The sequence below is a fragment of the Apteryx rowi genome, unplaced genomic scaffold, assembly GCF_003343035.1.
Source record: "Apteryx rowi isolate R43461 unplaced genomic scaffold, aptRow1 scaffold_41, whole genome shotgun sequence".
NCBI classification, from domain to species: Eukaryota; Metazoa; Chordata; class Aves; order Apterygiformes; family Apterygidae; genus Apteryx; species Apteryx rowi.
This window is the reverse complement of record NW_020450621.1, coordinates 855,757-870,350: the sequence shown is the minus strand read 5'-3', so window position 1 is coordinate 870,350 and position 14,594 is coordinate 855,757. Positions and strand designations below refer to the sequence as shown.

Sequence of the window (14,594 nt, the reverse complement as noted above, 5' to 3'; positions counted from 1 at the left end):
TCAGCGTACCCTTAAGATTACAGGTCCATAGGCCTAAGAGCAAAAAGGACTGATTTAATTGTCTGATTTGGCATTTCTCATAACATAGACCACAGAGCTTTTTCAAGCACCAGCTCCATCACAAGAGCAACAGCTCTTTTAGATACGCATCCACTCTTCATTTACAGACTTTCAGCAATGGAGGAGCTGCCCTGGACCTGCTAAGGGGACCCGGCTGATACTGCCCTCACTGTGGAAATGAGCATCTTATGCCTAGATGCCATTGTCCAGCTTTGTCTCCAAGACACTGGATCTTGTAGGACCATTTTATGAAACATAACTCATAAGTGGATTTTTTTTTATTTTTTTTTTAGTGTCACATGTTTTTGTAGCCAATGGCTTTGGTTTGGCCTTGCTTGATTAGGTTTGTGTTTGGAGGGGGTTTTTTGTTTGTTCCCCCCCAAAAGAAATTTTCAAAAATTAAAGCCTGGCTGTCAGCCTAGCTTTTGGTGAGCAGTAGAAGAACCACGCGCAGACTCCCATCCCTTGGTCCCTTTCTGTTTTCTTCCACGTCACCTTGCCCCTCTGTTTTTCTAAAGCTGTACTTTGTACAGCACTGCCCAGGCTCCCTGAGATCCTGTTGCTATTCCCACCGCTGCACTTCTCTGCTAGGTGACCACTGACAAATGGTTTCCCCACACACTGCCTCAGTTTCCCCACTTGTAGAATGGGGATGATGACGGACTGACCGCCTCTGCAAAGCGCTTTATAATAGCTTCTCTCCCTCTGCTGCCTTCTGGAGGGTGGAAATCTTCTTCAGCTGCACACTGAAGTCCCTGCAGCTCCACTGATCTGTCCCCTGTGGCCTGACCCACCCTGCTGAAAGAGCAGCGGAGTGCGAGGAGCTCCCAATGCTTCCCACCCCTTCTTTTTCCGGTCCTGGGAGCAAGGGGCTTTGCACAGTTCACTTCACAGAATGCACACCTAAATTAGCATGCAACAGGACCCTCTTGCAGCCATCCCCTCTGCTGCCATGGGGCTCCAAGAGCTGCGCTCCAGAATGACTTGCTAAGGCGAAGGTGAGAGCTGGCTGGGGGCAGGGATGCTGGGGCAGGCAAGACATCACCCAACGGGAGAGCACCCCCCCCAGTCAGTCACTTTTAGGAAGGGACCGCTGCAGGGTGCATGCCCCGCAGGCAGCACAGCGAGAGCCAGGTGGTGGTGAGAGCGATGGCAGCACTGCCAGAGGCCAGGGCACGGGGAAGGGCAGGCTAATGAGTGCCAGCGACAAGTGGGTGACCCGTCCAGCCAGGAGCCCCAGCCTGCAGGGCCCTGCCCCACCTACCACTTGCAAAGCAAGGGGGGAGCAGGGTTTCCCCCAGTCCTTTCTCCTCCTCCCGGAGAAGGCAGCAGGAGCAAGCTACAGGCTGAGAGCACCCTCCTGTGGGGCTCCAAGATCTGCTGCATGCTCCTCTTCTCAGCAATTCATTCCTCTGCCCAGCACAGAGGCAAGGCATGCTCTCAGCCTTGTGTTTTTACAGTTTTGCAGTTTCTGCTGCTCTCTGCTCACCACAACCTCTTTCCACCTGCTTCCCAATTACCTTTGGAGAAGGAACAAGCTTTTCAGCTGTTCCTGGAGACGCAGGAACCTGAACAGGGTCCCCCATGCCTAACAGTAATGCCACGCGTCAGCCCTACCTGTACCTATTTGCCCTTGGTGCAGACCTGGGAGGGGGAGGACCAAGAGGAATCTTTCACCACCTCAATGCCGCCACCCTGATCCTGAAGCCAGCTGAGAACTGAGCTGGTCCTTGGGGGCTGAGACCATTTATCTAGAGACAGCAGGGAAAATGGCAGCACAACCTTTGTCTTCCTGGCTTCGGTCTACCTATTCACACCAGCATTGTAAGACCAAAATCAAGTCTCAGGGCAGTGGCACAACACCCTCACTGAGGGAAAAAAAAGACCTTTAACTCATACCAAACAGAGTATTCAAGAATATACTGCTGGGAACAATCCGCACTGACCCCTGGACAAGCGACTACATGAACTCTCAAGTCTTCTCCATCTCTAAGATATGGGATGCTCAGAACCACATTTGATTACAAGAATCTTTATTGAAACTTGTCTCCCTTTTTTGTTCTGGCTACCTGCAGTAACAGCATTAGCATCACACCATAACCTAAGTACTGGCTAATTCTTCTGACTCAGAAGCTTTCAAAGGAGCAGCTTCCCCAGAGGGAGGCAAAGAGGACAGGGTCTTCTCAGCATCTTCCCCCAGCCTGATTATCCTGACAAAGTTTTCTTTCTTTGAAAGCCAAAAGGCAGGGTAGAGTGGCTCAGCAAATTCACACTCAAACTGGTGTATCAAGGTCATGTCATCAGAGATGACCCCGTAAAAGCTCAAGGTCCTGCGGGGATAGTTCAGGTAGATTCCTATCCTATTAAACACATCAGTTTTGAGGTGTGTCTCCACATCACTGTGCCATGCAAAGAATCCTTTCCCATTCCACATGATGCTCCAGGAGAAGTCATTCCCTGAGACGCAGCTGTTGCTTTCTGAACCCTTCCAGTCAATGCTTTTGTACGTCATACCAAGGTAAATGCGAGCCCCAGATATCTCAACCTCAAAACAGTAGCGGCCAAAGTACAAACTCTTGTCAGACAGCACTTGATGCCAGCTTTCAAATCTTTCGGGATGATCTGGGTAAGGCTGTTCCCAGGGAGTCGTGTTGGTCACTTTGTGATTGTCTTCCAGGTGTCGGAGATATCTGTGAGCTGTGTCTGGATCAAATGCTAAGAGGCATGTGTTTATAGGAAAAAGAAATAGTATTTTTGAAACATAAGAAAAAGGGTTTATTTACTGTGAGGGTGGTCAGACATTGGAATAGATTGCCCAGAGAGGTTGTGGAGTTTCCATCCTTGGAGATATTCCAAAACCAGACTGGACACAAGCCTGAGCAACCTCCTCTAGTTGACCCTCTTCTGAGCATGGGGGTGGACTAGAGACCTCCAGAGGTGCCTTCCAACTTCAGCAGTGTGATTCTGTGAAATGGTTAACATAACCTGTCCATGCTTATTCTCAGTACTGGTTACCCAACATATGAGCTTCGTATTTCAAGTTCGTGCATAACCACAGGAGCATTTCCTGTGATGGATGGAAGCTATGGTCATGCTAGGTTTCAGCCACAAACAATAAAACTAATTAGGATGTGAAAAATCAAAGGCAGACTATGCAAGACACTCAGGAAAATTAATCTGAATTGATTTTTCAAGTGGATTAAGATAAGCCACATTAAACTTCTTTGTACCATTTTTAGCAGAATTAAAATGATCATGATTCAGTTTAGTTTTCCTTAAATGAATGAAAGTAAACTCAATTCCTTTTAAGAGTCTCCTATCAAGGAGTTTAATCCATATACCTTTACTTAATGTGGATTTTCTTTCCTAAGAAAGAAAGAAGAGCCTAAGTCAGACACTGAGGTTGTTGGTGGAAGGAGACAGACACCTCCTGATACTCCTTCATAGCAGCTGAGGGACGTATATCTGAGACAGGTGACATGGATCTCGCCCTGAGTCTCTAGAAATCTCCTACCAACCTCCACCTCCCCATTAAAGGCAGGTCAGTATTAAAAACACCAAACCCAGCACTTATACTTGAGAAAATCATGCCTTGTCTTTGGCTCTGGAGCAGATATGCGGTGGGTAGGTGGTACAATTGTGGACACCATTGTTTTGATCCCGTAGTTCTCTTCAACAGGTGAAAGAGAGTGAGAAGCGATGACTACCCCCAGCACTAACACCGGGCTGTGGGACCTGGCGYTCTTGCACCACAGGGGACAGGGCCCATTTCCAGGCTCCACAGTGTGACAAGGACCTGCTCCCTCCCGTTGCCCGGGGAAGACAACCTGCCAGCTGGTGCTGCAGAGATTTCAGCTGAACAAGGGATTTTGTGAGCCCATGCAGATGTGGGGGTCAAATCCAGTTCATGGTGGGCAAGGCTTCCCCGGCTTCTCCACACTTCGGGACACAAAAAGTGACTCGCAGCGCATCTGAACAGGACCGCATGCTGGAGCGAGGCCTCTGCGTGCTACTGGCACGCCAGTGATTGCATATAACCACGGGGGACAGCGATCACAGGGGGCYCACTGACTGTGCCCTGGCAGTGGCTCCAGTGTGCCACACACGGAGCCGGACATAAAGTAAGGCGCTACGCGTCCCAGTGCGATCAGACATGCTCTCATGCCGCCTAGAGGCGTTTTAGTTGCTTTGCAGGGCTGCCTTGGCCTTCTCTACAGTGCATTTTTCTGAGAAATTATTCCTGCCTGAAAACATGAGAAAGGCTGCTTCAGCATCCCAAACACACAGTGAAGATGGTGCTTGACCCCATATCTCTGCTGACATTTGTGATGCAAAGGGCTTTTAGAGATTGACCCCAACCAGATGAGCCTCCAGTGCAAGCCCTTCTCTTCAACAGCCACCACCAAATGTGAGGATGATGCTTCCACCAAGCCAGGGAGCAGACAGAGATCCTGGGGGAAAGCTCCTGCCTGGGGGAGGAACGACAGCCCCGTCTCCACAGTCCACCTCACACCTGCGTGCATAGCAAGTTTCGAGCAGCGCAGCAGACACAGCAGCGCAGAACGGGCTGTGAGTGTCGCCTGCAGAGGAGGCAGGTGGGCACAGACAGTGCTGGCAGCTGGTACCTAATCGTTATTCCCTTACTAAGGGAATCTGGGGGGATTCATATAAACTGGTGGGATTTATGAGGCTCAGCCACATTCCCTTATGTGGGTACAGACTCAGCTGGTTATATCCTACTGCTCATAAGATTTCTACTGGACATAAAAGGAGTCAGGATAGGGACACGGGTAAAGCTCAAGCTTTCCACACACTAAAACATCATCCACTGATTTCTGGCGTTCATCATTTTAAAGAAAGGCCAGGACAAAGCTGAAGGGGGGAACTAGTTCAGGGAGGCAGAAAGCCCTGTGGAGATTGCAGGTCTTGCCCTGCCCTGATGTAGCATTGCACYGTGGCACCAGCGTCCCTCCTGCTCCGTGAAGTCTGTCCACTTTCCCYATGATCATGCAGTTAACTGCAAATGCCTCGTCACAATTTGTCACTAAACATAGGCAAGAAACAGCTCTGTAAGCTCTGAAAACATCTTGTGATCACAAACATGTTCCCATTCTATGTCAAGGTGAAACCTGAAATTTTTCCATCGAAAGATAAAAAAAGTTAGCCTGCAGCCTGTCCCTGGACATGATGTCAGAGGACTCACTGGGATGCTAGGTCCCTGCTCGAGTGAGAAGAGCAGGGATTTTGGTCTGTACTGCTCACACTGTGAGTTCATGCCCTTTTAATCTGGCTATTTTTCATTCTCTCTAGCTCTGACAAGAAATTCTTTCCTGGAATTGAAAAGTTCCAGTTTCAGCAAGCCAAAAAAACTCAGAAAGTTTCTGACCCATTGTGCTTGCTGTCACAGCACCAGTGTAATACTGCAAATCCAAAGTGACGATCTTATCACAGAGAAAGGACTCTATGGTGGATTCTAGCCTAGTCAGCATGCAATTTTTTGGGCCCTTGCTTTTTCCATTTGGTGGTAGCACTAACCTATTTATAAGCATACTCATGCCTATAGATGCAGCTTTGCAAAAATATATACAAGCAGATATAAGGCAATCTCACCTTCCTTTGCAAAATCCTATAGTTTTTCTTTATACGAAGTCTGGAGAAGCTGCAATAAGTGACACGTTGACTCCAAGACAAGCCTTCTGATTCCAGACAGTTTGTCCTTCGGTCCAATATAAACACTGGGGAGTGCATCCAACCTGGAGTTCTTCCTGAATTCGCAGTATTCCTGTCCACAGGATAAATGAGCTCCTGTTAATGTGCGTCTGTGTTCAGCAACTTCTCAGTGGAACTAGGTGCAAAATCCCAAATGAGTTCAAAGGCAGCAGGAAAAAAAAAACACTCAGAAGCCAATAAAGATCCCAGTTTCTACTTTCTAATACCACAGGAGAGCCAACAGAATCCAGATTGCAAGTGGAAGCTATTTTAGGCTATAATATTGCGGAAGATTATCGATCGGTAAGGGCGTTTTGCAGTGCTGGAATGGCAACTGCAGCACTCAGCACGGCTGTTGTTCCCCAGGCACACCATCCCTCCAACTGTTGTGATGGGAAGATGCACCTGAACACCCTACCTTTAAGAAGAGGCAGTTGTTGGTAAGAGCAGTCATTTTCTCCAGTTTGAGTTTATTCTCCTTCATAAGGGTTCACTTGTCCTCTAAGTGCATCTTTATTCTGTTGACGTGGTTCACAGCCACATGCTCCTTCTCCTCCAGAAATGCCACTGCCTCCAGCTGGGCTGTTCTGACTGCTTCCAGCAGCAACCCAAACCATCCCCCTGCGAGGCTCTTCACTTCCGCGACAGACTCCTGCGGACAGAAGTCACCCACGGGTGCTGTTTGTCAAACCCCTCTGGCTGCCTTTGGCCCCTCTCCCATCCCAGGGCACTGCACCCACAAATATTGACATGGCCCAACACCATTTGGGAAAGCAAAAACTCCGCAGCACACAGGCAGTCATGACAGCAGGAGCTCTGGGGTGTGGGATTGAGGCAATTTTTCAAGAAAGTTTGTTACAGAGCTGGTCATCCTAGGCAACCTCTGTGAATATCTTGGGCCTTAAAATTTCCAAGGTTGTTCACATTTTCCTGAAGATAACAAGTAATGACATTAGTCACGCCTAACAGTTTGCAAGCGATACTGCTATTARGATGTCTTATGCCCTCTGGGGCAATGAGTCACCAGTGCTGAATCTGATGGGCAGGTGGACAACATAACCTGTTTGGAGGATAATTCTCCATAACAAAAGCCAAGCCAACAAAGGGATGTTCCATCTTCTTGAGATGGAAAAAACATTTATTCAGGTCTAAAGCAAATCAGACCCCAAATCATCCACAAACAGGATCTTTGTGGGTTTGACTTTTGTTAGGAATACATTCAGTTTGGGCTTTTGCATCTCCTGCGCTGCCTCGGTGAGACCTCAGCTCTTCTCAGAGCAGGACTGCTCTTTAAGGCCAGCAGGAACTGGATGTTATCTGAGTTTTCTTGAAGGCCAAAGCATGTGGGAGTAACCCCCTGCTGAACTGGGCATTGCAGATCAACTTCAGAACCAAATCCACACATAATAAGAGCTCAGTCCAGTGACTCGTGGCTTTTTAACTCAAGCCATAGCATCTCATGCTGGCTTCATCCTTTAAATATCAACCAAAATAGTAGATTTTATACCAGTTCAGTCCTAGTTGGCCTGGCTCCAATGAACACAGACAGTAGAGCCAGACTGAATCACAAGAAACCACCCAGTTGATGCCCCTGTTACAAGACAGGATGAGCTGGCATTTCTAGCAAGCCTTCCATACTGCCTGTGCTCAGGCTGCTGATCAGCAGCTCCACACTCTTCATAAGCAATCTTCTCTAGTGCTTTTCTATGTTGACCTTTAAAATGTTTCTCCTCAACACCAAAGCCTAATCTGAAACCTCCCTTGCCACAAACTGAGCCTTCAGTTTGTGGCAAGGCCCTTCTTCTCCTCCTCCACCAGGAGCTCTGCCCATGTGTCTCTGGTGATACCTTCCTGGAGGAACTGCCTGATGATGAGCAGGCAGAACTGTTGCTGTCATCATTTTGCAGGGAGACAGAGCAGCTCTATAGTATGGATAAAAACCTGGGAGCAAACCCTGCCCCACATTCTGCCTTACCATGATGGACTGGATATTGTTCTGGAGCTTGAGAATTGCATCCTCAGCAGACTTCAGCTTGTGGTTGTACTCCATTTGCATCTGAAGAAGTTCATCCTGCGAACAAATCAGACAGCTGTCACTGACCTGATTTCTCTGGGGTTAGAAGACAAAGGAAGGGAAGCTTTCTGAGCCCTGCCAATAACTGTGGGATGCCCAAAGCTGCAATCTTTTCAGGCAGAAAGAAGCAGGTCTCAGTCTAACTTGGGATATGTACATCTTTTCTAGCAGCACCAGAAGACATCACAGCATATTGTCCAGGTCTGCCTTTTTCCCTCAGCACTTGAAAAAGCCCTCTGGCAGCAACAGAAGCACAAAGTAAAACATTTGTTAATAAGTGATTGTAAGCAATGTGCCCTTAGGAATGCAATCCTGCAACTGGTCTTTTAAAACACAGTTGGAAGAGTATAAAACAGCCTCCTCATGGTGTTACCAAATGGCTCTCAGGAGCTTTCACCTGGAATGAGGGACTGAAACCCACTTTCCAGATGAGTGCCCTGGGGCTGTCATCCCTGCCTGGGCAGAAGCAGTCTCTGCCCATCCTACCAAGCCTGAAAACCCTGGAGACAGTGGGCAGCAGAGTGGTGGTGATGGTGCTGTGTGGTAGCCTGGGCCAGCCTGGGGACCAGGCACACCATGGCCCAGCTACTGCCAGCCACTCCAGGATGCCATTTGCACCATCTGGAGCCAGGCGCCAAAATGGGTGGGATGAATCTCCTTCCCCTTCTGGGTAAGGTCAATGGAGTCTTTGAAAAACTAGTCTCAATCTCAGGCCTTTTGATCCTCACGTGTCAAAGCTGGACTTTCCAGGTGGCCCAGTGGCAGACACAAAGCAGGGTCCCCTCTAGGCACCGGCGGCAACACCTGACAGGTGCATGGGACTAAAAGTTTTAATAAAACTTTCCTTATGCACACTGCTAACCCCTTGCCCGAGGATTGGAGCCCTGCTCCTCTCAAGCAGAGAAAGCACGCGTGTACAAAGGACAGGCATTCTCACTTCTCAAACCACCGTCCTTCACACTTATCTATCAAACCTCCTCCTAGGCTTAAACCTAGAAACATTTACTCTTGCCTTACCAGGGTGTAGGGTGGTCATTCATGACTGGGTTTCCAGCTACAGAGTTCACAAATGTTAGCTGATCTAATCAGAAACCTGCTCTACACAAACAATAATGATAAAACCAATTCTTTGCAAGTCATTCCTCCCCTCTACATTCACCCAGTTCTCCCAGGAGCTGATTCGCAGGCCGGTGTCAGCCCTGCCGGGGAAAGGGGAGGCTCAGGCGTGCTGAGGCCGGTGCTGTGCATCACAGGCAAGGACACCAAGGCAGATGCCAAGGCAAGGGTGAGATTTGGTGATGTTTGGGGCAGAGGATCTCCCTGGGAGACGGAATTCATCAGTAGCTCATTAGCAAACCAGATAGCCCAGGCCCCACTGGGAACAGGGCAAGGCTGCAGTTTTTATGCCTTAGCTGAGAATAATCTGCCGCAGCAGTTAAACTAGTGCATCAGGAATGGCAGAACGGGGCCGGCCGCCCCAGCTGGCCCCATGCCCGCCCCATCACCCATCTCCCGGCGGCCCCGGAGCTGGCAGGCACCTCTTTTTCCTTCCTGGCAGCGTTGCAGCGGATGACACTGTGTTCCCGGTGCCCTGCAGCCGTGACCCTCACAGAGGCAGGCCACGTCCGTCCGGCAGAACCAGCGCACGTGGCCACCGTGGGCATCACAGCTCTGCAGCACCACGGCCCGCACGCGGCTGGCCAGCCCGTGCCCCTGCAGCTTGCTGTTCTCCAGGTGCAGCTGCAGATGCTCAGGGCAGTAATTCAGCATGCAGGTGAGGCACGACTTCATGCCGGGACCTTCTCAGCCAAGCAGAAATCACAGTAAATCTCATCCTTCGTGCTCTCCCCGCTCCGGCGCTCCGGAGGACGAGCGCTGGCTGCTCTCTCCACRTCTAAAACCGGGCTGCCCAGCTCAGGTGTGGCAGCACCGGCTGCTTCATCTTCCCAAATGGTCCCATCCTGGCCAGCCTTCTGGCCCAGCAAGGTGCTGGCCGCACTGCCCGGCCACCCCTGCACTGCAGAGCTGGCGCTGTTGAACCCTGGCTCTGCGAGCAGCTCTTCTGGGGCAGCCAAGTCGGACATCACCTAATGTCTCTGCAAAGCTCCTGCCGCCTCGCAAGCCTCTGCGGCACCCAGGAATGAAAAAAAGAGCCACACCTGGACTCCTGGGGCTTGACTCTTTCCACCAACGCCAAGGCCGTGCAGTGCAGCCAGGCGCAGAGCTCCCCGGGCGAGGAGCCCCCGTCCTCCCTCCCAGCCCCGCTCCCCTTTCCCACATCCACCCTGAGCATTTTCTGTATAGTACCTAGGGCTGCTGGGGCATTTTTCTCCTCTTTTAACCTCACAAAAAAGAAAAAAAAAGCTAGAAACCTGAGGGAATGTCAGCTGAAAAGCATTGAACTGGGAAAAAATAGCTAGTTTTCTTTTTTTTCCACCCAAAAAAAGAATTTTCTTGCAGACATGATGTTCTGCAAAAGTATATTTTGGCATAGGCTCTGTTTTCAAACAGTGTTTAAGCAAGGTTCATTCCGGCTCTGGAAAAAGTAGCCTGACCAGTCCTTACAGAGCTGACTCACTCGTTAGGCAGATGAACGCTTACAGAATGGGCTGGATTTGAACGCCCTGGTGCGCTCTTTATTCTGACAGCTTTGTGCCTGGCAAAAAGTTGAGGAAAAAGGCGAGGTTTGGCCTAATAATCACATTTAACACTTTTCTACTATTTTGCAAACCTTGGCTGGTTCTAGCTGAAAACATGAGGCTGGTTATTTAAACTGCGAAAATCAATCCATGCCCCACACTGAGAAGGTTTTTCTGCATAAAGCATTAGAAAAAAAATCTCTGCACCCTTTAAAGAGCTGGGTCCATCCATCACCCATGGCACCAGAAAATGACCCCACACATCGACGTGTTTTAGTTTTCGATCACATGCTCAATGCATCAACCTGCCCCAAGTGAGGACTTGCTGCTCCGCTGAATTTCTCCAGTCTTCGTTTCTTCTCGCAGAAAGCCAAGGCCAAGTAAAACCAGTTCTTCTGCAAGCTCATGCAGCTGCAGAAGAAAGAAAAATATGATGATAAGCATCTCTGATGGCTTCAGGATAATTTCTATCTGATCTTTTTTCTGAGACAAAATAGTTAGGTTATTTTCTCTCCTCGGCAATTGTACGTTAAAATGAAAGTCAACGAGATCAGGATTAGATGCCCTCAGGAAGGGGAAATAAGCCTTGACTTCTGGCAAGATTCAAGAGCTTTTTACAAAATAAAGTAATGTGAACAGAGGTGTAAACGGTTCAGCACAAAACTTCCCACGGCGCCTTTTGTCTCCGAGCAGGTTGCACATGTAAGAACAGAGGTGCGCTCACCTGACCCGGACGTGCAGTCGTCTCCGGCGACGCTGCCCGCGAGGCGACACCGCAGAGCCCTTCCCCTGGTGACTTATACAAGACTCGAGCTGAAATCGGGCTGCAGCGAMGGCGCCGACAGCCTTCGTGCAGGGCAGGAAAGTGCTGGTGCCRGCCAAGGTGCTATTCTGCCGAGCTCGTCCCAAGAAGAGGGCTGGTGATTTCTGCACAGCTGAGCAATTTTAAAGGATAGAGTTTAGAAAAAAAGAGAGGTACTGCAGGTCCCTTCCGAGCGTGCCGCTGGCCCCAGAATCCACCGCATGGGAGCATGCCGGAGGCAGGGCTGGTATCGCAACACAGGAGAAACGCAATGAAATGAGAAAATTCAACCCGCCAGGGAGGGAAAGGCACAGGGGGGCAATGCGAAAGTCAGCTGTCAGTCGGTGTGTGTCATCTGCCACTCCAGAGATTATCCCTGCATCTGCCGCAAGGAGTCTGTTTCAGCTCGAGGGCTCAGTGCAGCACCGAGAGATGGAGCCAGAATTACCAGCACCAGGTCTCGGGTATTCGCCAAGGCGTTGCAACGGCCCCGGGCACTCTCCTGCATCACGGCAGAGCACAAAGACACTAGAGCTGACACATTACTGAGCAGGAGGTTCAGGCACCAGCAGATGCTAAAAATAAGTCATTTTAACAAGAGGAGTCTCTGATCTGCARTCATGTTTGGAGACCAGACCAGGAGCTATGACCAGAAGCAGAATAAGGGGGACTGAGACAGACCCCCCTGCCCCACCGTTCTTTTTTTTTTTTTTCCTGTCCGTTGACAAAACAGGATGCATCAGGAAGGGGGCTTGAAGCAGTAAAATAATCCACTTCAAATTCATTCTCTTAGCCCAGTTTTGATTAATTTCAAGACATTCTAACCACAGATATTACAGTCAGGGGCAGCCTGCAGTGTCCTCCTTGCTTGTGGTCCCCTCCACACAGCTTCGAGGTTATTTTGCCTAGAGCTGAAGACACCAGGGCAGCTCTTGTGTTGTTCTCTATTTGTTGCATCAGAGCTGGTGTTTCTCCAAACCCAACCTCTGCTGCTTAAGCTGAAAGTTTCCCAAAAGTGCCAGTTCTCCATGCTGATTTGTGCCTCAGGGCCCAGCAAACACAACTGCCCCATGGTCACCCCAGTGACGAGCGGAGGGGAGGAGAAGGAGGTGAGACCAGATAGTACAGGCAGTTCTTCTGCTGGAAATGGGAAGGACTCTCATACTGCCCCATGCTTGGCAAAATGTCCCCTGATCCTGGTCCRGCGTTGTTTTTCTCTGCTAATAAACCTGAAGGAATTGTGCATTTCCAGACAAATTCTACCAAACTCACTTTCTGCTATCAACTTGAAAACCCAAATACCTCTCAGATGCTGGTGCCTGTTTAGCCACCAACAGGGAAAAGATGCCCAGAAGAGAAAGAAACACTTGGAAATACTGTCGCACACCCAAAGCATCTCTCCTAGCGCGCTCGGCATGCTGTGTTACAGGCTCTCACACGCTAGATGTCAGTAGAAGAATAAAAAAAGAGCCAAGAGCCCATGCAAGCCTGACAGTGGTTTCCACCGGGCCAGTAAAACTCACACTTATGCAGCCTGATGCCAATAAACCCATTTGATGCAGCAATAACTGGGCTGGACGGAGGGTGGCAGGAATAAGCTACGCAGAGGGAACTGCCTCTGCAGTGCTCCCAGCCATCTGTGCCCATGCTGGTCCTGCAGCTGCAAGGTGCAAGCCCAACCCGCGTCAGCAAAACCCTGGGACAGCCACAGACTAGCAAAACAGTACTTATTTTTGCCCTTTTTTTTTTTTTTGGTGGGGTATGTGCTACTGGCCCAGCACCTGACATCTCTGATGCAGCTGATGATACAACCTGCCAGCATTGCCACCCTGCTTCTCCTGCAGACACAMCCCTCATCTGAATGCAAAGCTTACGCAACACGAACTAGCTCCACAGGCACAATTCGTCCCTTGCTCCACCATTAAAAGAACAAGCTACACCAGAATAAAGTACCTTTATATCCACAGAAACAGTCCCGTGCTATCAGCTGTTGTATCTTTATAACTATGGCAATAAAATCACGGCAGCCCATACAGTGATATGGGGACCAAACCTGGGTTAAAACCAGCCCCAAGACTTCACGGAAATATGCCCTTCCTGAATTGCGGTGCCACSTTCTCCCACCAGCTTTTACCCCCTTTTTCAGGATTGAGAGCTGCGAGGTTCAGGGTCTCTGCTGAGAGCAGAATTGACTACTGGCCCCTGGGAAACCTCCTGCCCTCTAAAATCTGCCCTCACATCCTATCGGTTCAGCTGTGTCCCTTGTTGTCCCTGACTTTGGGGGAGCCAGCAGGGGAGTCAGCTAAGCCCCGGAGACGGACAGGCCCTGAGCAAGAGTGCAGCCTATACCTCTCCCAGCCCATCAGCCTCCTCTTTCCCAGGGTCTAGGATTTCAGCCCCCTTCCCATTCCAGCCGAAGGTGTCTCCTCCGTGCGCTGACCCATCAGGACACAGTTCAAAGCCTCGAGCAGGAAAAACAGGAAAAGCCACCCCAGCCCTCTCTCCGTTGACATAGTTTCGGTCTGCTTCTTGGTGTCAAAGACAGTATTCACCTCGGCAGCGATCGGTAGACCCTACACGCTGGTGGGTCCCGCTCGACAGATGCCGAGAGGCCCCGAGGGGACAAGAGGAAGGAAAGCCCCTGCTGCGGCCAGCACCGGCCCCCGTGTCAGGTTGTCTCGGCCTCGGGAGCCTCTCGCAGCCCGGCAGCCACTGCAAATCCCCACTGAGGCCAGTTCGGAGGCACCCCTGCTCCCCCCCAGCTTCTACAGGCAAATTCCCCGGTTTAACTGAGACGTGCAGGGTGAAAACATTCCCGTTCGCCTCTGGGWTGCATCCCAGCGCCACAGAGCCGCCGCGAGCGTGGGCGACGCGAGGAGCCCGGCAGCTGCGCTGCCGCCTGCCAGGGCAACAGCAAGCYGCCACCGAGCAGCTTCGGGGCGCGAGGCAGAACCGTCCTCCAGGACTCACAGCCAAGGGCAATAACCCACACCGAGCAGGGTGTTGATATTTGGGAAGCAGAGTGTCGTCCTCGGCCTGGCGGCRCAGGGATGGCCTCCGGCCTTGCTCTTTCGAGCAGACCACCTGGCTGCCACGACGCAGAGAGCTCCCGGAGCAAGCGCRAGCGTGCCGCCAGGAGCTTCTGCCCTGGCAGGATGCGGAAGGAGGAACCCAAATTCAGGAGCGTCCAAGCGTCCCTCAACCGAGGGGACGGGGACCTCCATCCCTACCCCGCATGCTGCAAGAAAGGGGGGTCACAGCAAGATTCGGACCAAGGCAGGTCCAGAGGGCAACGCTGGGGGCATACACC

At 50.6% G+C, this 14,594-nt stretch overlaps 1 protein-coding gene across 1 annotated transcript; it reads right to left on the bottom strand.

Annotated features, from left to right (window-relative positions):
• Positions 1 to 2,161: 2,161 nt before the first annotated feature.
• On the bottom strand, positions 2,162 to 9,634 carry TRIM16 (tripartite motif containing 16). The gene is given in 6 exon segments (XM_026075727.1): positions 2,162 to 2,775; positions 3,617 to 3,730; positions 5,671 to 5,842; positions 6,188 to 6,421; positions 7,745 to 7,840; positions 9,491 to 9,634. Coding segments are annotated over 6 exon segments (1,374 nt in total).
• Positions 9,635 to 14,594: the final 4,960 nt, after the last annotated feature.